This window comes from Pseudophryne corroboree, chromosome 1 (genome assembly GCF_028390025.1).
Source record: "Pseudophryne corroboree isolate aPseCor3 chromosome 1, aPseCor3.hap2, whole genome shotgun sequence".
Lineage (NCBI taxonomy): Eukaryota > Metazoa > Chordata > Amphibia > Anura > Myobatrachidae > Pseudophryne > Pseudophryne corroboree.
In genome coordinates this window covers 491,078,882-491,104,644 of record NC_086444.1, presented here as the reverse complement: position 1 = coordinate 491,104,644, position 25,763 = coordinate 491,078,882, and the positions used below count along the sequence as shown (strand labels likewise).

Here is a 25,763-nt window from a genome sequence, read left to right as displayed (position 1 = left end):
GTTTAATTTCTCACAGCAGCAACAACTCCAGGCTCAGCATTTATCTCACGGGCACGGTCTCCCAGTGCCCCTGACGCCACATCCTTCCGGACTGCAGCCACCCACTATCCCACCAATCAGCAGCAGCGCGGGATTGCTGGCTCTTTCCAGCGCCCTCTCCGGACAGTCTCATCTTTCAATTAAGGATGAAAAAAAGCACCATGACAGTGACCATCAAAGAGGTCAGAATGTATTAAAGCAGAGAAATGTTATACCACACCATATGTGGCTTCAGCACTGTGTAACTAACTTTTATTCCTTTCTTTTCTTTTTCCTTTCTCTTGTTGCTTTGTTGGATCATTGCAGACAGAGATTCCATTAAGGTAAGACTTGTTTTGATCTGTGTTTCTGTAGGGATTTTTGTGTATTTGATTAGCTAATACAAATTGCACCTGTAATAATGCAGCATGAGTCACAGGTGGCACTAAAAGAGCCATTATCCCAATGCCCATGTTTAGAATAATTGATCACAAACCCAACATTGGTGGAGATTATTGGAAAGTGGGTGTATCTTGTGTGGAAATGGGTGGTTATAGTGCAATCTATCATGGGTTCAGGGGGCCCCTAGTTTGTCAATTTGTCCGTAGGACCAGCCAATCACTTTGGCTACTCATGCAAGGATCCCTCTTCCCTTCACTTGTACGGCAGACATCTTTCCGGTGGTATATTTGGAAAGATGGCTCTGCACAGAAGCTAGTAAAGACTCTGGCACTATACCAGAGTCCGATTTCTCCTGCACATGCACCATATTTCTGACAATAACACCAAAAAGATGGCACTTCTGGGATCTTGTATAGAAGGGGGTGCCTGATGCACATGGACACCCTTGATCCTGAAACATCTCTCTGGTATAGTGGGTAGTGGTAGAGTTTTATTGGACAAGGATATGGGGCTGGTTTCTTTGTTTTTTTTTTACTTTAAAAAATATATTATTCCATTTTGTAAGTGAAATCATTTGATGGTACCATATGGTCTAATCTAGTGCTGTATCTATATAAGGCTGTTTGTGGTAATGGACAAGCAAATACATTTAAACTGTGACCATTTCATGCAGTGTGGACAACTTTCTCGAATTCCCAGTCAGATTATGTTTACATTTTACTTATGTACACTTAATTTGCACAACAATGTCCTTAATGCCTCATAGCTTGTCCTGAAAAGTAGAGATATAACCAGCATTCTAATTAGAGACGGATATGCTAAGCTTGCATTGTTAGAGCCCCTCCCCATTATTGCCTCCCTTGTGCTGTGTCAGCAATCTCTGCTTCTAGAACAAGGAGTCCTGAAAGCACGTATGATCACGGAGGACTGAGTTGTTGTCGCACTTCTTTCAGGACAATCCAGGGTGAATGTTAGAGGTGTAAAAATGGCCACTCGGTAATATAAACAATAAAACCCCTTTTGTGACCGATTTTTAATTGGCTGTTACATGATATGAAAAGATATATTTTCTTTTCTTTCTTACATTATATATGTGACAGTCAGTTTTACAGTTTCAGCTTTAAACAAAAGAGCCAGTGTAGAAACAGATGTAACCTAAGATAATGACCTCTGCAGAGAAGTTAGTTTGCATCATTTCTGCTATAAATGGCCATAAGCTTTCCCTCTTCATTCAGTCGAGTGAGTTTATGTAGATGCATGTGGTGATTGGGAAATTGTGGTTTGACAGATTTTTCTAACGTAATGTATTTAAACTGTGAGTTAGTTTGTGTCAACATCCGAGGCGGGCTGCCAGCCTTTCAAGGTGAACTAGTTTGCTAATTTCCGTAAATGTTTGCAGCAATGCCCAGATTAGCAGTTAGCTGCTTGTTCTATTGATCTGCCTTCCCTTAAGTGTCTTCTTGTTAAGAAGGTTCCCTAGTTCTAGAATTGTCTGGCTCTCAATGAACTTGCTGTTTGCCAGAGCTTTGAGGCTTCTCTCTCTTTCCTCCGCTTAGGAGAGAGAATTTATTCATATACTGTAGGAGTCTGCTCCTTAACATTTAGCAGGTAATGAACGTGACAGAAACGTTCTACTTTTAGTTCTTCCCACTCATGTGCTTCTAATATGCAAGCTGACAATTTCGGTAATCTAAATAATAAGCAATTTTTGGCCATCTGTCAAAAGGAAATTTCGATACAAGTTTAAATTAATGGTGCCTGAATTTTTTTCATAGCTTCACTAAAAGCCTCTAATGTGTCGAATATTTCAGATTTGCTGGTTGTAATTAGTGTTGCATGTAATGAGAATATGGGCAGTGTTTTGAGGCCTCTGTAAAATCTTGTTATGGTAGCAAAATCTAGATTTATACAAGGCATAAGGTGGGTTTAATTGTCAGAAACACTTGAAGGTGCTTGATGTAGGGTGGTTTTTAGGAGTACTTGTAAAATGTAAATTGAAACACCCTGGGTGAATGACTTGGGTAATTAAGCTGCTTTGCTCATTGGTGAAAAGTGTGCATCACCTCGAGAGAAACCAAACTACTCGCCTGTTATAGCTTTCATTCCTTTGCTCAGTAATTGATTGCTTTTCAGTAATGTTGATAAAGATGCAGTTTTTTTCGTCTCTCCAGCTATGTGGTTTTCATCTTTGCTATCAACATCTGCCTATCTGTTGGTTTTGCTTGTGATTTCCGGCGAGTGATCCGTATTAAGTTCACAAATGCTGAATTTTGTGGCTAGTAGAGGAAGTGGTATTTATATGTCATGTGGGCCGGGCATAGTTGTAGACATAGTCATAGCATAATTCCCAATATCTCAGCATCATCCTGTGCGCTTGTATTGATTTCCGCTTAAAATTGCGTCCACAAGTGGTGGTTTTAAACTTGTTACTTTTTAACATACGGGGGCAGATTTATCAAAGCTTGGAGAGAGATAAAGTAGAGAAAGTACCAACCAATCCGTTCCTTTCGTTTTTCAAACGCAGCCTGTAAAATGACTATTAGGAGATGATTGGCTGATACTTTCTCCATGCTTTGATAAATCTGCCCCAAAGTATTTCATTAACTAGGCCCAGAGATCTTATACTGCTGCTGTTTATTTTGCAACATGGCAGTTGGTGAAAGTACTGCTCTAATGAAGTGTGAGAAAAGCTGTAAGAATAAATACAATGCAAAATGAAGGTTATTTAGTGTGTATGTTAAATTAAAGCGTAAACGTTCACTATCCCAAATATTTGTGGAAGCTTTCCGTAAGTAGTCAAAATCATACCTACTTCAGACTCTCACTGAGGAACCATTGTATCTGTGCCCTACAAACATCCTGCCTGCATACCGCTTGATGGGCACTGCATAACAGTGTTATCATGATATGACAAAGGGCCTAATTCAGATCTGATTGCAGCAGCAAGTTTGTTAGCTAATGGGCAAAACCATGTGCACTGCAGGGGGGGGGGGCAGATATAACGTGCAGAGAGAGTTAGATTTGGGCGTGGTGTGTTCAATCTGAAATCTAAATTGCAGTGTAATAATAAAGCAGCCAGTATTTACCCTGCACAGAAACAAAATAACCCACCCAAATCTAACTCTCTCTGCACATGTTACATCTGCCACACCTGCAGTGTTGGCTAACAAATTTGCTTCTGCGATCAGATCTGAATTAGGGCTAAAGTACAGACAATGTAGCTTGCAGTCTAGGCCAATAGCAAAGGTAGATACAATGCCAATCGGCTGTACGTTTTGGCCTGGGATGGGTACTTCCATGTGTAATGATTTCATTTGTAAAGCTATTTTATTTTTTAACTTTGCCAACAGTGTTTGAGTTATAGGATCAGTTAAAGATGGATTGTGCCAACTAACAATATGTGTGCTAATGCTGGTCACACGGGTAGCTCTGCTTTTACATTACTGTTTAACTTTATGCTTCACAAATCTAAAGCTTCCAAACTGTACCGTGCCAGATCTGTGGGTTTCAGTGTCTGACATGGGTTTATTACCTGTGACAAATCTGGGCTCTGTTCCCTATGGAAAACAGAACATTAACTTAACTAAAAATAGATAATATTGGTGTTGGGAAATGGGTGGAAACCATTTATATACCCAGTCCATGGCTATTCCATATTTTAACCATCTTGTTTTAATATCCCTGTGTACAGATGGCTATTATTGTATAGGAAAACTAATTCTACTTTGCTCTGTTAGTACTCCTTATAAAGTTTAAAATGTGTTTTGTGTCTTTATCTGGACAAAGATAGCGAATGTAGTTTTATTCTAGATGACTCATTAGTGTTTTTTATTGTTGGCAAGTATATATATTCTACTTCATCTGCAAGATTCAAACCTATAAGGCTCATGGGCATAGCTACAGTAGGTGGAGGGAGGTCATTGCTATGGGGATCACGGGGTTAGAAGGCCCCAGACCAGGGCATATAGTTGTCTACCAAGTTCCTGGAAGGGTCTACTTGGCAGTTGGGTCTGGGCCTTCGCCTAGCTTCATTGGGGTGACATTCCACATTTCAGAGTGGCATGTACAGTGAATAGTGTAATTGTAATGTCAAGGTTGAGTATCCCATATCCAAATATTTCGAAATACAGAATTTTTTGAGTGAGATAGTGAAACCTTTGTTTTCTGTGGCTCAATGTACTCAAACTTTGTTTAATACACACAAGAATTAAAAATATTTGTATTAAATGACCTTCAGGCTGTGTGTAGAAGGTGTATATGAAACGTAAATGAGTTGTGTGAATGTACACACACTTTGTTTAATGCACACAGTTGCTCAAAATATTGGCTAGAATGACCTTCAGGCTGTGTGTATAAGGTGTATATGAACCATGAATGTATTCTGTGCTTAGACTTAGGTCCCATCGCCATGATATCTCATTATGGTATGCAATTATTCCAAAATATGGAATAATCCGATATCCAAAATACCTCTGGTCCCAAGCATTTTGGACATGGGATACTCGACCTGTATAATAACAATGTAATGTATTATAATCTGACATAGGCACTGTAAACTGGAGACACTGTAATGTTTTATTCTTACTACTGCTGGAAAATAAAGAGGAAAACTGAACATTAAACAGAGTTATGGACTATATATTGTACATAGGATATATTTTTTTCTTATTTGCAGTTGCAGCATTTCCTAGAACATGGAGTTAATTGCTCAGTGGCAATTTGGATACAGTCTCTGATAACCTAATGTATAGCTTCCCACACACACACAGAGCTGTTGTCCATATAACATAGCATGTATAAACTGAAAATGAGTGTGATAATCCAATCGGACCATTGCTGTTAAATGCAGTCTGAAGAGTAGAGCTTTATGCTAACTGCTTCTGTGTGCAAACGGCTCGCTGCTCGACACTACCTCTATGGGCAAATTAAGTATTATCCCTCTAGCTAGGGAGGTGGCATTGCCCTGTGTGTGTGTATATGTATGTGTGTGTGTGTGTGTGTGTATATATATATATATATATATATATATATATATATATATATATATACTTGCAAATCAGTCGGCACTCCACAGCTCTTGTCAGCAACTTGCTCCATGCCAGGACAAAGTAATCACATAGGTCCAGAAAAGAACGGCACTGGAGACAGCAATATGCAACAAAGACTGTATTCTTTGAGAAAGTATTCAAGTAATTCAAACAACATCAAAATTATCTTCTTTGTAGAGATGTCAGAGAACAATGTGCTAACCCAATGCGTTTCGTCCTACAGACTTCATCAGGGGTGTATTAATCTAAACAATACAGAAACATTCATAAACAACTTCACTCTTCTAGTTATAATACAATTAACTCTCTTCAAAAGCTTACTGAATACATACCAAAGAATCACAATTCTTTGATGAAGTCTGTAGGACGAAAACGCGTTGGGTTAGCACATTGTTCTCTGACATCTCTACAAAGAAGATCATTTTGATGTTGTTTGAATTACCAACACAACTATCGTCTGTACAAACATTGTTTATTGTTGTTCTGGGCAAATTGTAAACAGTTTTATGTATTGCTTTTAAAAAAAATAAACAATCTCTCTTTTTTAAGATTATTTTATTATACAAAACTTGTACATACCAAAGTACGACATCAGCTCCCTGGGGAAATCTCTTCTTTCACTATCTGTTGTTCATACCCCATCTAACAGGGGGTATCTTCCCTAAGTTGAAGCTTTCACATCTTTAGCGCGATAAAGGTCTTAAATCTTTTCATATATATATATATATATATATATATATATATATATATATATATATATATATATATATATATATATATATATATTATTTTTTTTTTTATAATATTCACAAGCATACACATACACCAACCAGCAGGTATAACTTGAACTTGATTGGCTTTCTATTTGTACAATGTGCTGCACACTTGGCAATGTCACCTACACATATTGTACAGTGTACAATTCTCGTGGAGAATACATAATCCATAATTGAGGCTTGTGTTGCATATTTTTCCTCTCTCCCTGTAGACTTGCACGGTAGAAGGAAAGGCATTATTTAGCAAAGTAGAGCTACATTTAAGATTCCTCTGGGAAACCTCTTGTATGCTGCTGTTATGAGATGGTGCTTGGTTTTATTTACATTTTAACCTATTGTTTACTTTTGGAAGGAGTAGGGAGATAATTTGGTTTATACAAATTCCCAGTTTAGACTTGCTTTGAAGGACTTGTTTGCTTTGCCTTGTACATTCTGATATTTTGGGTATCTTTACTGAAGAAGAATAATTAGGAGCTTTCTTTCCGCTGGCTTGTTATATAGTAATTTGTTGGGTAATAATTGATATCTGCCTCTGGGCATGTAACTGTGGAAAGTGTGACAGGTGCCCTAATTCCAATGAATGTTTTGTAATTATTTGTTTGTGGAAGGAATGAATAAATATCTTTGTGATAAAGCGGATTTCTCTGCTGGGAAGTGTAAATATATCAGTGATATAATTAAGGGACACCCTTTTATGCATCATAGGTTTGCTGCAGTAGACTGGAGTTTCAAAAACCAAATACTAAAGCTAGGTGTACACTTGTACAATCATACGTCAGATTATATTTTAGATTACACTAGGTAGCGGAAGTCCCATTCAAAGTGCCAAGATATGCATACACACCTTTACACTTTGGCTTGCAATCCACACAACTCATCTGTCTAAAATATTTACTGAAAAGCACAAAGGCAGCGCTGCTGCTGGAGGAGCATGGACAGAAGCATTGGACAGGTCAAAGTGCCTACACACTTCACATTTTGGGGCAGGTTTATTAAGCCTGGAGAAGTGATAAGTGGAAGGTGAGAATGCACCAGACAATTGGTTTCTAACTGTCAACTTGCGTATTGGAGCGGACTGGCTGGTGCGTTATCACCTTGCTCTTATCACTGCTTTATCACTTCTCCAGGCTTAATACATCTGCCCCTTTGTCCGGTTTATTGTACGGGGGGTTGGGGTACACACGGGAGATTTCTCCCAGAGATGTGTGCTGAGTGATCTATCACAGATCGCTCAACACACATCTCTTCCCCCGCTCAGCACATTGCGATGTGTGCTGAGCGAGGGGGGTGGGTGGGGGGAGGGGGGAACCGATCATTTCACCCAGCGGTGAAATGAGTGATCTCACTAGATCAATCTAGAGACGCGATAGCAACACGCCGGCTGTCGACGGCACCCCAACACACAAAGCAATGTGTTCTTAATTTCTAAGCAATCTAGTCAGATTGCTTAGAAATTAAGTGAACATCGCTCCATGTGTACCACCCCTTACCATGTTTTCTCATGAATATTGGGAGGCCCATAAAACTTCTTCAGTTGCAACCAGTTTTATTCCAATAGAACTTGATTGTAGGTGTGTAAACACTCTATTGATGTGTCATGAATGGGTCAAGACTTGAACGAACTATCTGACAATTGTAGCAGGGTGTGTTCCCAGCCTAAGAGAGGAATAAAGTACATTTGACAATATTCCAGCTTCCCAAGTAATAGAATTGTTGTCAAGCTTATTATACACGGCTGTCGCTGCCTATCCATTCAGCTTTGACAACTGCTCATTGCAGCCCATATGCTCCGAAACGTTTCCCAGCCACCAAGGATCATGTGGAGGGGGAGTAGTTTTAAGACAGCAAGGTCCCAGTTATTGAAAGAAGTGACTAGTCTAAATGTCATTGTGGGACACACGAACGTCTGTCACTAGAATAGTTTTTATAGGTTTATGTTGTACTTATGAAGGAAAGAGGAGATCTGTTTAAGCGCCTATGTTCTGAGAGTTCAGTTCAGTGGCTGGAAAATAAAACGTTTTCCAGTATCTGGGATTTCATAATCTTTTCACAATGTTGAGGGTATAATCTGTTCTCACACCACCTATGGCTGGTCTTAATCATCGCACTGTTGTCAAGTGGGCTTTTGGAAAAACTTCATGTAGCACTTTGTCATATAACACAAACACCAAGCCCAAAGTCCTTACATCTTTCTGCAGCTCTGTTTAGATTTGATACTTTATAATTAAAACGCCTTGCTTTGTTTACATTTCGACTGACTTATATTGTTAAAAGTATCTAATGAACAGTAACTTCAGCACTCTAAAGGCGGTACACACAGAGAGATCCATGCTTTAATTCTAAGCAATCTGACTAGATTGCTTATAAATGTAGCGCGTATCTCTGTGTGTATGCCCATAGCGCTATCGCTGACTCTAGATTTGGCATGCATGCATGCCAAGTCTAGTCAGGTCACTCCGTTCACCGCTGGGTGAAATGAGCGCCCCCCCCATCCCCCTTCCTCGCTCAGCACACATTGCGCTGTTTGCTGAGTGGGGGGAAAGGTGTGTGCTGAACAGTCTTAGCTAGATCGCTCAGCACGGGATCCTGTCTGAAGATCGACACTGTCTAGGTCGACAATGTTTAGGTCGACCACTATAGGTTGACATCACTAGGTCGACAGCTCAAAAGGTCGACATGAGTTTTTCACTTTTTTTGAACTTTTTTTGAACTTTTTTATGTTTAACGATCCACGTGGACTACGATTGGAACAGTAATCTGTGCCGAGCGAGGCACTTTGCTTCGCTCGCCGTGCGAGGGGACACTGTGCACTAATTGGGGTTCCCGGTCACTCTACGAAGAAAACGACACAAAAAAGAAAAAACCTCATGTCAACCTTTTGACCTGTTGACCTAGCACATGTCGACCTAGAAACCCTGTCTACCTTCCAGCCCTGTCGACCTAGTGACCGTTGACCTATAGTGGTCGACCTAAACATTGTCGACCTAGACTGTGTCGATCTAATGATCCACACCCGCTCAGCACACATCTCCCCTGTATGTACTAAGCAGTGATAAAAGTGGAAAAGTTGCCCATGGCAACCAATCACCTGCTTTGTGTACTTTTGTAGTATGCAAATTATGAATGTTGCGTCAATGCTGATTGGTTGCCATGAGCAATTTCTCCACTGGCTCGCTTTTCCACTTTTATCACTGCTTAGTACATCTACCCCTTAATTTAAAGATGTAGCGTACTTATCAGAAGCTTTAGCTGCCAGTTTTGTTTGATTTTAAAGGTGTTTACTTTTCTTATTAATGTTGTTCATTATAGAACAGTGATTCTTTCCACATCAGATGCTGCTTTGGCTGTAAAATCTAATTTAAAACGGACTGGCTTAGATCAGCAATGATGTCAAATGACCACTTGAAAGCCATACATAACTTGCTGCATTTTGACTGATGTACTGATTTGAATGACTAGGTAAATTCGACCTTGGTTATGCAAAGTATTCCATTGTTTGAAGTAGTGTGTTTTCTTTATGGAGAGCACACACAAGCCAAGTACAAGGGGGAGTGGTCGCCCTGTCTGTTTGAACAGAGCTAACCACATTGATTCTAGAGCTGAGGCTCCTTCACCCAAGTTTAACCAGAAATCACTCATAAGGAACATTTACTTTACACATCACTTAATTGATTTAGATACACTTCCAACTTTGTATTACAATCTGAAAACTCTCTCTCCCATCACCCCCCACCCCCCTCCCCTTCTACCTCAAGCCATTCGACCTACTGAATAGCAAAATAAAATTGGAAATGTTAATGTGTGGCAGGCAACTGGGAGAGAATGAAGTCACCATGGTAACAAAGCTACTTTCTCGATGCTTTTCTAAGATATAGCTGAACTGGAAGCAGATGTCTGATCTGAGTATTTTGCCTCCTTCAATGTAAACAAATAACTTGTAGGCAGGTGTTGGAAATAATATGGAAATCCTATTAAGAGGCACTGGGTTCCTGTCAGCCAGGAAGCCGCGACCACAAAGGAAGCTGTTGTCTGAATGAGCAGCAAGTCATTTCTCATTAGTGCTTTATCTTTTCCCAGGAAATGGCTGCCTCTCTGTGTGTTCATTCTCCTGGTGTCTGAATGTAAGATGTTATTCATTCTGCTGTCATTCCCCACCTCCCCTCTTCTTGGTTAATAATAAAAAGAAAGTGCGTTTAAAGGTTAAAACCTAGAAAGAGTCGATTTTGATGCTCTTTTCATTTATTTTCAGCATTTTTCTCTTTGTATTTATAGTTATTATCATTATTTAGTCACTTCTGTTGTACTAATAGTGTGTACACACAGTGAGATTTTCTTACGATTTTGACTATATAGTCAAAATCGTAAGAAAAGTTACTGCAGATCGCAAGGTGAAAGTCACCTTGCGATCCCGATGCGATGCCTATGCGCGGTCCCGCGCGGTCGGCATCGCAAGCCTAGATAGACTGTGCAGGCAAGTCAATTTTGACTATCTCGTAGAAAAGATAGTCAAAATTTACACTTAGCCAAAATCGCACATAGTCAGTATCGCAAGCACAGCCATTATGTGCTTGTGATGCCGACCTAGCACCTGTCGCATAGTGAGAATCGGGGTTAGCCCGAATCTCGCCGTGTGTATGCACCTTAAGGGGATATACACCTTGGTATTTTAAGGTTCATACCCAGGTCATACACAATGTCATCTAGTATGTGACTTTGACATTTATTTATTCATTTTGGACTGACAGCTGTAAGTGTTGAGGGGTGGGGTGAGTGCAAAGACCAATCACAAGTCTCAATCTCTTGATGCTCTCATGCTCATCCTTACCTTCCTACTCTCCTTGCTTTTTGTTTGGGGCTGTAAGGGGAACAGAGGGAAAGAATAGTCAAATCTTTTCTCAAGGTGGTAGTGCTACTTTAATTTGCATTTTAATATATTTAGTACAATTTTCCTTTGGATATATAGGATCATGTAACATAACATTCTGTAAATATACAGTATATTAATTATTTCTGTCTTTTTATTGCATATATAAAGTATGGAAAAGTCTTTCAATCTTGTATGGCAAGATATCTCCACTTTGCGGTATTGTAAGAGTTAAGTATGTACATACAGTGCGTAGTTAGTGAAAGCATTGAGATTGTAATTCAGAGCTTCTGTGCCGATGGCCCCCGAGACTCACTTTATAAAGCTAATAATGTGCTCACTGGTGGTCTCTTGTTGCCCTAGCAACAGACCATAGGGCACAAGGTATGTGAAATGCATGAACATCTGTGATTTTCTTTTTTCTAAAACATTTTTATTTCTTGGCACTGATTGGGCCACTCTGGCTTGTGCCTGTGACATTGCGTGAGCAGGGATAAGCTAAAGAGCTCCCCTGGGCCCTGCCCTAAGTGGTTGGCAGTATGGAAAGTGAAGTGAGATTTATCCAGGCAGTGCTTTCAGTGGTTGAGGGATTTGGCCTGACACTACTCTCAGTGGGATGTTACTAGCTTGCTTCTGCTGCACAGGGATATGAATAAAAAATGATCTGGTAAATCTAGGAATTATTGGGTTTATTGGTGTGCCGCAGAATGAATAATCTAGGAGGAAAGTGGAAGCAGTTGCATAGGAGTGCTGTGTAATTTTCTGATCTTTAGCTTGTTTCTTTTAGTCGTTATTTGGGTGCCTCTAGACAATCTTAGCTATCTGGAGAATGTCCCCGAAACACAGAACCCGATAGGCGTGTCTGACAGGACCTGTGTACAATTTCTGACAGCCGTTGGGAGAAGCTCTTGACTGTGTTAGGTTATATAGCAGCTTCTCTTTACAGCCACTAAAGAGTCATGCTCTGCACTTCAATGCTTTATAGTAGCATTATTATTATTATTATTATTATTATTATTATTATTATTATTATTATTATTATTATTATGCTTTTATTTATATGTTGCTGCATGGGGCCCACAGTGCCTTACATAGTACATACAGAAGAGGTGCAAAAAAAAAAAAAAGTGCAAAAGACTTAATGCTAAATATTGTAGCACGTGGGATAACAAGCTATTAAACCACTGCTACACATGCAGTCGTAACACCTACAAAAGCAGTGCTGGCTGAACCCAGAGATTTGGTACTGTTGATGGCTATGGGGAGGAGAGGATGATAGGACTCTGCTCATAGCTTAATATTTTTCTCAACACATATACTCTGAGGGATATGTATCAAAGCTTACAGAGAGGTAAAAGGGCAGATGTAATGAGCCGTGTCGATGGATGAACTACTAACCAGTCAGCTCCTAACTGTAATTTTCAATATAGCCTGTAACATGGCAGTTAGGAGCAGATTGGCTGGTACTTTATCTCTCTCTCCTTTTTCTCTCCAAGACTTAGTACATATCCATAAAGTAACAGCCATAGGTGTGCGCAGGAGGGGTTCCTGGTGCGCACAGGCACCCCCTAATGTCTGGCACCACGATCTCACATGCCTGATGCAGCGATCGCCGAGCAGGCTGATTACTGTCCCCTCTGCGCTGCACCCTGTCAGGACTGCATTACTGACTGGACGCCTGGGTTAATCAAGGGTGCCACTGCCACCGGCTTTCAAATTCCCAGCTCCACCACCATGTACAAAAACAGCATGATGTGACGTGATTACGTCATGCTGCTCGCATGCCCTCCCGTCACACCCACCACATATACACCTCTCTCCTTCTATGCTATGCCAATGCCAGCCACTGATGAGGAGCAGCATGCAGCCAGCGTTCCTCTTAGGAAGACAAATTCAATACTGGCAGACAGCCGGCAGCAGCATTGAGACGTCACTAGTTTTTCCAGCAGCAGCAGTACTAGTCTACGACTGTCAGTGTCAGTGAGTGACTGATTTGTAAGGAAGCTGCTGCAGCTTGCAGGTGAAAGAGAGGGGGAGCCAGACCAGGCTGATGAGGAGCAGTGGAATTGCAGTTAATGCCATCAGGGGTGCTTGTTTGGTGCACACCACAACATCTGACAATGTATCTGCTTTATTAGGATTGGTACAAAGGTGTATATTTTATGCGTTGACCATCAATAGATAGTGCTAGACACGCCCAAAAGGCGGTGCTAGACACACCCCTCCGACGGTGCACCCCCTAATAAAATGTGCTGCGCACGCCAGTGGTAACAGCCAGTCAGCTCCTGTCATGTTACAGGCTGTGTTTGAAAAATGGAGCTGGTTGGTACTTTATCTCTCTCATAGCATATGTGTTAGTTTTTTTCTGTGTGAGTTTAAAAATATTTGGGAATATCAAACTAGCCCCATGGCTAATCATCGGAGGCAGTGTGATTTTATTAGCGGGGGATTCACATGATTCAGAAGCTATGATTAAAAGTCAGCGTGAAAATTGCATAATCTGGGGTTCATGAGCGGGGAAAACCCATTGCATCTGTTTGTTTCCGCTCTGTAATTCCTGGTTTTAAGCACAGGCAATAGCGAATTAATTGAATAGCTTTTCCCTGCCCTATGAGGTAATTACCCAAGAATTACAATAAACCTCACAGCTATGGATGCTTTTGCAGCCTTGTATCTCTATGCTCCAGATTTTATTTTTTTTCCCCCTGGTAAGTAATGTGCTCTTATCAAAATGGTGCTAGTTTACAAGTAGAATAATGTTTTACACTAGGGGAGATTTCAGTTGGACTTGCGGTTTTGACTGCAAAAAACTTGCGGACCACACGGCCATTTTTAGATTGCTGTAGCTATGCTCACTCCCGACACACACAGTATCCAATTCTGGTGGTCTCCGCGGTTCTTGGTGGTTTCTCACTCCATCTTTGCACTGGGGATAGGGCTGCTGGAAGATGTAATGTTGATCGTAAGTAAATTATAATCCAGTGCACCAATCCTGCACTGCATAACGGGCAGCCCAATTTGTAAACTCTGTTGCAGGTGAAACAATCTAAAAAACAAACGGGAATCTCCTTACCCAAGCGCACCTCATATTATATTATATTTAATAAACATCACACAGTGTGTGTGTATATATGTGTGTATATATATATATATATATATATATATATATATATATTATATTATATATGTGTGTGTGTTTATGCTTGTTTTGTCCTGCTCCACCGCTGTGTACAATATTGCCTTCTCGGGGATACCCATGGCAATATTGCACAGTGAGGTGCCAGTTTTGATGTTTTTTTGTTTTGTTTTTTTGCTGTGTATAATTGGTTTTTTTTTCTTCCCAAAACTGAAAATAGGCAGCTGACACTTGTTATTTAAGTGCTACATCTCCCCCCTCCGGCTAATGGTTTAGGAGAACTATCCATCTAAACTCAGCCAACGTGTTTTTAGCCCTGTACTTATCCTCCTCACCCTCTTAACCTTGTCACTGAGGAGTTTGAACAGACATGGAGCAGCTGGAATGTGAGTGAGCGATTCACACTCGCACCAGTCTGTTTGCAGTGGGTTATTTGCTCTTTATTCTTGTTGAGCTGTTGACACAAGCTTTAGGTACAAATGGCAACAAGCTGAAGTGATGCTGTGCCAGAAAGGCCTGATGATAGTGTCCTACTTTCATTTTCCAACTGTTGAAAAGAATACACATTGAAGGAGAGCAATCTTACCTTCACAAATCTTCCTTATCTTCCTCTTCACTGGAGATGATACATTCATGATGCCCAGTCAGGCTATGCTTAATGTTGGAAGTATAATTAATCCTTTTACTGGCTCCCAGCTGCCAGTCTAATTGAGATATAAAAATACCTGCGTTTGTGAACGAGTGTAAGTTATATGCTAATCAATATTTTCTCAATTACTTGTGATCTTGTTTTGTCCCCCTTTAGTCACTTGATGATATGTTTTTAGTGTATGGAGTTGTGGTGTGATTGACCAGTGACTATTAGCACTAAGATTCTTATTTAACTTACGAGGTCTCTGTTAGAACTCAGGATAAAGTAAAACAGAATGTTCTCTAAACCGAGGAAGGCTGATTCATCATCTTAAATATCATCAGGTTGTACATTTCATTAAGGCAAATGTTCTATAATTAACTTAACTAACATAAAGGCTGGCTTTCCCAAGCAAAAAAATAGTATAGGCAGTTGTCAACGTAATAAGTGACTAAGGATTAAATGAAATTGTATACCCTGAAATAGAATAGCTATTTGAATTACAAGTCATTTACTGGAACATAATTTAATTTGCGTTAAGGCAAACTGTTTTTCGTACAATAAACTCTGAATGCATCAGTCGTTGGCAAACAAGGGAGGGGAGGGTAAGAGCACTTTTATTTGTGGTTGAAAAAGTACCTATCATTTGGTAATTGTGGCAATTAGAAAATTACGTCATTATGAAGTCAAAGAAAGAACACTTTGCTGTTAACTTGTTTTCTTACATGTACGTGTGTTCCACATATTAACAGCATGTAATAGGTTAAAAGTCTCTCACACCTCATGTCATGAGCATCCATTGTTATCTGCATGTAAATAGAAGTTAGTAGTTGCCAAGGAATGTAAATATTCCTGCGATTACAATCGGTGTACATTAGACTGCAGTGAGCACACGTCATGGCTCCGATTTGTATGTATATCTGAAGTATGTGATCTTTCTTACCTTGTGTGTTGCCGTCCTTGGTCTGACACCACACAGCTCATTTGTTGTTGTAAAGAGCCCCAGGTAATAGCAGCAAAGCTGCTTCTTTAATTTCACTAAAATACTTGAGCATATCTCATTATAGCCACCACAAAGCTCTTGACAGAAAGGCTCGTAGGAGCAGTGTCAGTTTAGTGTGTTGCCACAGGGGAACAGAGTGTGTCCTGACATGTCTGGATAACATGGCAGAGCAGCTCATTGTAATCTGATAGGCTTAGCTTTGTTCATGTTTTTGAGTGTCCTTTTGACACCGCTAATGAGTGAGAATATAAAACGATAGCATATTGACAAGCTTGGTCTACTTCCAGAGTAAATTGCAGAAGTTATTTGAGATGCTTGGATAATTCCTCTCCCTGCATTTAATTGCTGGTATGAAAATTTGTATTCGTTTTGTAGGCTGCTCTGGGTTGAAGCATAGATTGCAAACGCACACTTTTACAATCTACCCATCCTCCCAGCTAACACTTCTGTTGACTAAGTGGATGTTCCTGAATTACAAGCCTTCAATCTTTTGTTGCCACCCACATCTCTTATTGAAAGGTTGAAGGATTTAGGGAGTGTTACAGGCTGCCAGTTATGGCGTCATGCAATATCTCATTTACATTGTGTACATTGGAAACCTCTGCCTAAGAATAACCAAGCGATAAATGTATTGTATATGTAGTGGGAATGGTTTTTTTTACCTTACCCCCCCCCTCCCCCTGTTCTTACAGTAAAAAAGTAAGGCATCATAAATTACTTTCTTATTTATTTTATTAACCACACCAGTGTTCTGTCTGGTGGTCGTTATTTTGTCAACCAAAAATAAAAAAAGTGTTAATGTATTGTGCACTTATAATCATTGGAAGCAGACGTCTTGTGGGTTGAAACAATATTTATAAAACTACAGTCTGTCAATTTACTAGGAGATAATTGCATCACTGAGGCATTGTGTGATTTCAGTAGTTCTTAGAGGTATCAAAACCATAACAGTAATGTCAGCATCTGCGGCTGTGCGCCTGAATGGAGCAAGAATTGAATTGCTCTGACGGGTGCCATCTAGTAGTCGCCGGTGTGCAAAACACTTGAATCCCCCCTGTAGAGATGATGAGCAGCGATCGCCTTTATTATATGGAATGTTTACATTTTAAAACAATGAATAAAAGTCAGTCTCTCTTGTTAGCAGACCACTTTGTGGCTGATGCATGGTTGAATGTACACCAATTTGTATGGCCTATCTTGCATTAAGTCGCTCTGCATGCTCTGGTATATGTGGCAATGCAGACTGGCACATATTATTTATTTATGACCAGTTATTTATATAGCACACACAGATTCCGCAGCTCTGTATAGACTATTTGGCCATACGCATCAGTCCCTGCCACATGTACACGCACACACATGCACACTATGGTTCATTTTGTTGGGAGCCAAATAACCTACCAGTATATTTTTGGTTTGTGGGAGGAAACCCACGCAAGCATGGAGAGAATATACAAACTCCACACCGTTACAGCCATGGCCGGAATCTAACTGATGACCTCAGTGCTGTGAAATAGTAATGCTAATCTTTACACCATCTGTGCTGCCCATATCACACTTTACATTCAGAGGGATAAAGCTGGTAAAGAAAAGACTGTTCTTGCAAAGTTCAGAAAGGATGTACTCGTACAAATGCAGAGGCATATTTTTACACCTACACTAGGGCTGGTGCAAGTACACGATGAGGATGACCTAGAGAAAAGCAGTCGCATATGTTGCTGATGATGGAGATGCATATAGCTCTGCATATCTGAAGCAATACACTATTTTTCCTGTGCACTTTTCTTTTGAGTAGTTTATGCCAATTGTTCTTACAACACTGCAATACAACAATCCATAGAGAACCCATTAAAACTTTACGCAACCGTGCTACTCCATTGTTAAACACTGAGGGGCATATGTACCAAGCCTTGAAGAGAGATTTTGGGGTCTGTACAGGAGCGGAGTACCAACCTCTCAGCTCCTGTCACTTTTTCAAACACGGCATGTAACGTGGCAGTTAGCTGATTTAACTGGTACTTTATCTCTCTCTCTGCTTTATCACTCTCCAAGGCTTAGTACGTCTCCCCCATAGTGTGTACAAAGTTGATTATCAATTTTAGTTGAATGCTGGCGTTGGATTGGTGGATAGCCGCTAGTGACATGGCAGCACTGTATACCTCAGTATGAATGAGTCCTTTAAACAACGATGATCTTGGGCAGCTTCTTCAGCGCTGTACCTTGTGTGCTGTGCTTGATAGTCCTTGAATGAGATTCACAAAAGAAAGTGGCTGTCGATGGTCTCTTTGTAACAACTAACTCCTGTCTGTTGCCACATAAATATTTGTGACATTGCAGAGCTTGTTTGGCAAGTCTGCAGCTCCTTTATGAATTTTTAAACCCATAATCTCTCTGGATGGATCTGACCCATCTCTTTGTGTTGCAATAATTCTATTCAGGGGTTTTTTTTTTCATAGTCTTGTTTTATAATTTCTAAAGAGTTATTTATTTATTTTTATTTTTTAAGTACAGTGGTAAAAAATGTTCTTATTCAGCTTGATCTCTTTACATTAAACTTAATAACCCTCTTAATGTGGAAGTGCAGCTTGCATTGAAATTTCAAGTATTGATATTGCTGTCCTGCTGTCTCCGGCAAAATGTAATAATCTGTTCTCCAAGGCATTTACAGCTTGATGGCTGCATTAACCATATAATGGCACAGTGCTTTTGATGCTGCAAGATTTTGTCAGTTAATTGAATTATAGATAAAACATGGGATGCAGATTTAATAAGAAAAAAAAATTAACTGCACTCTCTGGGGGATATTCAGTTGTTTGAAAAGTCGGTTGGGTGTCTGATTTTTTTTCCCTGTCTACTACATAGGAAAAGACAGACACCCAACTGAGTTTTCAAACAATTGAATACCCCCCCCCCCCCTTGAATGCTAACAAAACCAAAATGGTTGAACTTATTTATTTTATGTAAAAATGTAACTACTTCTTGCTAATTATGCAAAATCTAATTTTTTCGTTCTGCTAATGCATGCCACCTCTCCTGCCTACTGATTTACTTCCTCCCACTCCTGCCTTCAAGGTTTCTTTCTCATGTGCTACTCCCTTTCTCTGGAATTCTCTACCTTTTGCCCCTCAGATTCTCCACCTTTTTAAAGAACTTCAAACTGGCTCTGAACACCCACTTTTTCTCCAAACCCAGCCAAATCTCATCCTAACCCTGTGTTCCACGCTCACTGTCTACCCCATCTGTGCCACCCCTGTCTGTCTGCTCCTCCCTTTGAGAATGTAAGCTCTCACGAGCAGGGCCCTCAACCCCTCATGTGCTTATCCTTCTCTTACTTAAACCATCTTCGACGGCACCAAATTCCGCGGTTTTCCGCCACCCTGATACTTATGTCAGTGTTGTCTGCTGCTTTAGCTATGTTTATTTACCCTGTACATGTCCTATATTATCTTTACCTGTAAGTTACTTTTTTCCTGTTTTGATTATTTTATTTATATACTTTGTAATTGGGTGCTGTGGATCCCTTGTGGCGCTGCATAAATAAAGGAGAATAAGGTAGACGACATGATGCTTAACTTCCAACTTCTCATCACTTTATCATTCTCCAAGTATTAATGTGATGTGCTCTGTGAGCTGTATTTCCTAGTGTTTCCCCTCCCTGACCGGGCTGCCTGACAACGGGCATACACACTGTGCAATATCACTAATAATATCGCACAGTGACGTCATGCCACTGCCAGCCAGAGCATACAGCTTTGAGTCCAAATTGAGCTGCATGCACGGCGGAGACCGATGGTGGTTAACGATCTGTGAGGCAGCACATCGCTAGTCTTCGGCAGCATACACTCTGGGCGATATAGTACAGGTTGAGTATCCCTTATCCAAAATGCTTTGGACCAGAAGTATTTTGGATATCGGATTTTTCCGTATTTTGGAATAATTGCATACCATAATGAGATATCATGATGGTGGGACCTAAGTCTAAGCACAGAATGCATTTATGTTTCATATACACCTTATACACACAGCCTGAAGGTCATTTTATGCAATATTTTTAATAACTTTGTGTATTAAACAAAGTGTGTGTACATTGAGGCATCAGAAAACAAAGGTTTCACTATCTCACTCTCACTCAAAAAATTCTGTATTTCTGAATATTTTGATACAGGATACTCAACCTGTAAACTCTTTCGTTCGGAAGGGGAAAATGAGTGATATACTTCACTATATTGCGAAGTGTGTACCCACCTTGAGTACATCTGCTCTTAAATGTTTTCATAGTTGTAAACAAAACAAATAAAAAAAGTCCATTGTTTTCAGTAGTATAGTAAGATTGAAAAACAATTTTCTGACCACCTTAACTTTCATACCTGCTTGACCGGAATTTTCAGGTTTCAGGTAAGGGGACTTAGAGTAAGACACCCCCGGGGAGGTTTAAGGTTAGGCACCACCAGCGAGGGTTAGGGTTTGGCTGCAGTGGGGTGAGGGTTAGGTACAGCCTACAAGTTAGGTTGGTTGGGGATTAGAGGTAGTGTTCTTACCACCTTGGTGTCAGGATCCTAAGATTCGGGATGCTGCCATCTGTATTTTAACTGTCGGGATCCCAAATACCATCCCCTGTATCATACATTTCAGGATGCATAAAGCCCGGAAAATACACTTATGTACAGTAGCAACCAACCTGGTTTTGCCTTGTCAATGTTTGGCGCTTTAAAAAAAGTACGAGTTCGGCTGGAATCTTGGAGCACCTGCAGTTCTAGCACTGCCCCATAATTGTTACATAATCCATAGAATCTACCCCTTGCTTGCTTTCAATTGCTGAATAAAGTTAAATTTTTACATTTCAATGTCCACTTGTCCTGTCCCCATTAGGAAATAATCATTGAGAGTTTAATATTTTCACAGGGAGAAAGATTTCATCCTGGAAAACCTGTACACACCAGAGACTTAATCCATTTACAGTATATGAGTTTATAATTGTGACTGATTGTATATTGGTATAAAAATGATGGTTTGCATTAGCGTTATGCTGACTCGCCTGAAAAATTACTTGGAACGGTGCTGTGATGTATTGAATTTGCAATAAAAAAAGGAAAAGTTGACAGGAAGGGCAATAGGGATTGTCCTGTGCCACCACCTTGTTCTTTACTGATGAGGATGAAGCCTGAGAAATGAGCAGGCCTGCCTATTATGGTAGTAATGCAGTCATTGTATTTGGCAACTGTTAAGGGCTTTGTCGCCCCAATTTGTGAGTTCAGTTGCCCAGCAATATCCCCACAAGTAGAGGTCTGTCCATAAATATAGATTTGATATATAAATAAATATAGATTTAATATGCTTTGAAGTGTAGCTACCATGCCTATAGTGGAGTAGCACGAGCTAATTAGATGACTGAGAGCACTGGGCTGTCCTGACCTGTAAGGTTGAGGAGATTAATTAATCAAGCACAACCATTAACTACACATTCAGCCACATAAGAATTTGTGCGTTTTTAATGCAATCGGTACGGGCTTTGGTAAATGTGTATTTCATGGGTCCATGATTTATCAGCTGATCTATAAGGACTATCAGTGATGTGGTGATGACTTTTTAATGAGCATTTTGTTAGCTGCCTATATGTCTCTTGTCACCAGTAGAGCGTGGACATAAATTTGGGACACATTTCTACCATGACGCACAGAAATCTGCATTAAGGCGAATATGGGGCAAATGTCCGGTTATCAGTCTTTAATGGTGGGTTTTGTTTTGTTTTTGTTTTTTTTCATCTGTATGGGAATCGCAGTAGAACTTTACACGTTTGTATAACATAAGTATATTTATTTTTAAATGTTTGCTTACTGCTGAGTTTTAAGAAGATCCATGCCTAAGCAGAGGTGACTTAGCTTCCCAGTCAGTTTGCTATAACCATCTTTACTCAAGCATAGATATCCTTAAAACCTGGACTGTAATGGGGGTGTTTTGGAAAGTTTGGCTTTATAGGTTTTTATTTTTTTTGGCATGTATTATCTTATACATGTTTTCTTTAGAAGACTGGTGCTGTTTTGTGTGTGTATTTTTTGTTCCTCTGGAAACTAGTTTTCTTCTCCGTTACCTGAATCCATGTTTTTCTGGTGAAAAGACATTTGTTAATCCATTGTAGTGTGCATACCAATTAGCCTTGAACTATGATTATGTTGTCTGAATGGCACTGTGCATATTTTTATTTTTCCCTTAACCTCACACTATGCCATTTATATGGAGATTTGTGAATGGAAATTGTGCTTCTCCTTTGCCTCACTTTGCTTCCTAGGTTTCCCCAGGGTCTTTCTGACTTTTTTTTTTTTTTTTTCTCTCTAGCTGGTCATTTAATTTTATAGCTTGGGTGCTACATTACTTAAGTGTTACAGTTAATTCATTGTGATACCACCCCCATTTCCCATCCATAACCCCAAACTCCTGATACTGGAATAACTTAGTGGTAATAATTATGATTACTGCATCCGAAAAGGCTTGATTAAATATATCCTATTTATGTGAAATCTGGTTGTTTTGTGAGGGAATATTTATCTGTAGTTATGATTTATGCTGCGTTATTATTCAATGAACTCCGAGCCAGATTAAGATCCCATGGGACACAATGCTGGTTTGGGTACATTATCTCTCCTCAAAGCCACACCTAAAAAATAGTTAATGTAATATAGGCGCTCTGTCCCCACTAGAAAGTATAATAGGTTACATTGGTAAAGTGAAATGTGTTAGAAACACGTGTGTGTATAAGTTCTTGTCAGAATGGGATGGTATTGGGATACCTGCAGCCTAACCCTCCTTATTTAGTGCCTAACCCTTCCTCTAGCGCCTAACCTTAACCCTCCCCGGCATACTCACAATTGGGATGCTGACAGCTGGGATTCCGGCACTGGCATTATGTTTGATGTCAGAATTCCAGCGTCTGTATTCTAACTGCCAGCATCCCGAATGCCGGTAGGCTAACCGGATCCCATCAAAACCACCTACTAGAATTAGTTTTAACCTGATTCTGATTTTGAAGAACTTCCTATCTTTTATGCCACGCAACATCCAACTCAACTTCCATACTCTTACATGTCTTTTCTGTGGTTCTCTTTCCTTATATTCCTTATACTCCCAGCACGGTGTGTTGCAACTGATATCCATAACACCATAGAAATGTTGAATTTGCATTGGTGTTGGATTTAGCACCAGGTACTACATAACTGTACATAGGGGTTGCAATGGATAAGAGGAGCAATTCCTCCACTTTTACCTGGAACAGTATGTGTAGTATCATGTTGCTAAACACATACCAGCTTGTTCAGAGAGTATGGAAACCATAATGGAGTACAGTAAATTATGAAAATCAACTTGCCAAAAGTTGTAGTGTAGCGTTTTGCAGGAACAAGATTTTATTATGATTTATTATGGTATCTTAAGGTCCATACACACTTAACGATATAATGAGCGACGTCGCTCATTTTCCCCCTCCTTGAGCGACGTCGCTCATTTTATCGTTAAGTGTGTATGCCGCCAGCGACGACCGATGCGCGGCCCCGCGGGTCGGCAACGATCGTCGCTGTCGGTAGGGCATGCATGAAGGATGTGGACTGTCGTCCACGACCTTCATGCAGGGCTGGCGGGGGCGTGACGTCACTGAGCGATATGAGCTGTCATATCGCTCAGTGCATACAGGCGGCCGCCAACCGGCCGGCCCGGGAGGGGGAAACGTTAGACGATGTCGCTCACAGAGCGACATCGTCTAATGTGTATGGGCCTTTAGTTTCATAGTTGATGATTTTTATTACACAACAATCATGCTGTAAGTCATGTGACTGACAGTGAGAAGACAAATACAAAGATGTTTGTCATGACTTCCATCATAGCAAAACAACAAGTTAAATCCACGTTTGCACATCAGTGGTACTTGTGTTAATTTTTGGTATTGTTTTTTTTTTTAATTTTAAATAACGCTATTAGGGCTTCCATGTGTACCTGTTCTGCCGGGCAGACGTATTTTTCCGTCCTGAAAATGGGCAGTCATCTGACAGTGCTTTGTTATCTGGAATGTAGACATCTAATGGACCCTTATTATCAAAATACTGTGAGAATAATTACGGGAACCTGAAAAGTCAGGACAGTTTCGCCAGGCCTTTTAATCAGCCTTTAGCTAACTCTTGTAGTACACATTTGTGAGCCGCTCCATGCCCTACCTCCCTTATGAATATGTGTGCTCTGCTGTACTTAATGGAGTACAGCATATGTTGTTTAACAAATTGGAAGTGGTCATTTCAGCGTGTTATTTTATGATGTTAAATGGAGCATAGAGACTTCTTTCTAACATGTCAGTTTCACAATGTCTTCAGTGAAGAAATGTGACATCTTTTTCAGTCCATTATGAATAATGTTCCCTGCTGAATTATGTCACCAATACCGCACTTCATTAGACTTCAGAATTCGTCTATCAGTTCCGCAATTTGTACAGGAAAGTGACAGGAACCTGTTAAAAGGATCTAATGCTACTGAAAGTGAGCGTAGCATAGGTGGTGTATTAACTAATCAAAATAAAAGCAGCAACTTTTTGAGCTGGGTAAATTAATTTGCTTTGGCTAATTCCTTTTGTAGGCTACAAAACCCTGTTCTTCGGGTACACTTTTCCCATTTTGAGATTCAACTCATCCAAATCCTCAAGTGTTCTTTCATGTTTATAAGTATTGCAGGCATATGTGTAACGTTACGCTTGTGTCATCTTACTATTACCAGATATCGATACCTAGGTGAGAAACCACTACATGAATTAAACAATTCCTCTTTGTACTTGTTGTTGTCATGAGGCACCTTTTTATTTAAAATATTAAAGGTGGAAATCTGATATTTGCTCCCAGATTTATCAAGCCTTGATGAGTGATAAATTGCACATGATAAAGTACCAACCAATCAGCTCCTGTCGTTCTTTAAACACAGCCTGTGACATGGTAGTTGGGAGGTGAATGGCTGGTAATTTATCACTGTGCTATTTATCATTCTCCAAGGCTTGATAAATCTGGGCCTTAAAGTGTAACATATTTACATATGCCCATAACACACCAGGAGGCATTTAAGAATGGCATAATGTTTCTTGGTTACTGATTGCACACTCAGACTGTGGTGCATTTATTGGCTGATAGAAGATTTTACAATAGTAATCACCTTTTGATGCTGCCAAACTATTATTTGGGCGATTCATGCCTCAATTTGGGGCCAGGCTGGAATAAAGTTACTATATTTGACAAATATAGTTGTAACATCTCTGTGCCTTTACCTCCTTTTTTTTTTGCAGAGCTCGTCTGTGTCTCCATCTGCAAGTTTCAGAGCAGCAGAAAAACACAGAAATTCAGCAGATTATTCTTCAGACAGCAAAAAGCAAAAGACTGAAGAAAAAGAGATAGCAACTCGTTACGTAAGTAACAGGGGACTTCTTTTAACTATGCTTCAATATTGAGAGCCGCAGACTGGGCAGGTAAAAAGCAAACTCATGCCTACAACAATAATTCTGTTATATGATATATTATTTAATGTTCCTAGTTGAACGTGACTGACGCAGTTTATATTTGACAAGCAAATATGCTTAATGGATCATAAAGAAGCATAAATATTTCCTAAGGGTGTATTTGATTTAGTCTGAACGTAGCCAAGCATTTGTTTAGTGAGAAGTTAGTAAAGTTCATATGTTGTATGTGTTTACTTAGTCATCAATATGATGCTTTAGAACAATTGTTAAATTGAACACCATTTTAAACTTCAAGTATTCACTTTAGTTTCATATATTGACTACGTGAGTACAGAAAGAAAATGATGTATATCCTAATGGTAGGCTAGGTTCCTAGTGTTAACAGTGAAATATAAGTATATGCAATACAG

The 25,763-nt window shown here is 39.9% G+C and overlaps 1 protein-coding gene across 8 annotated transcripts in view; it reads left to right on the top strand.

Annotated features, from left to right (window-relative positions):
* LOC134895232 (transducin-like enhancer protein 4) overlaps positions 1-25,763 on the top strand; it is a 201,358-nt gene that overhangs the window by 119,295 nt on the left and 56,300 nt on the right. For 4 of the 8 annotated variants that reach the window (XM_063913828.1, XM_063913829.1, XM_063913825.1 and 1 more), the window contains 3 exons: positions 20-221; positions 346-362; positions 25,183-25,302. In XM_063913828.1, coding sequence (XP_063769898.1) covers positions 20-221; positions 346-362; positions 25,183-25,302 — 339 coding nt within the window. Of the gene's footprint in view, positions 1-16; positions 222-345; positions 363-25,182; positions 25,303-25,763 lie in introns of all 8 variants that reach the window. The other 4 variants (XM_063913827.1, XM_063913826.1, XM_063913823.1 and 1 more) reach the window with 1 other exon arrangement.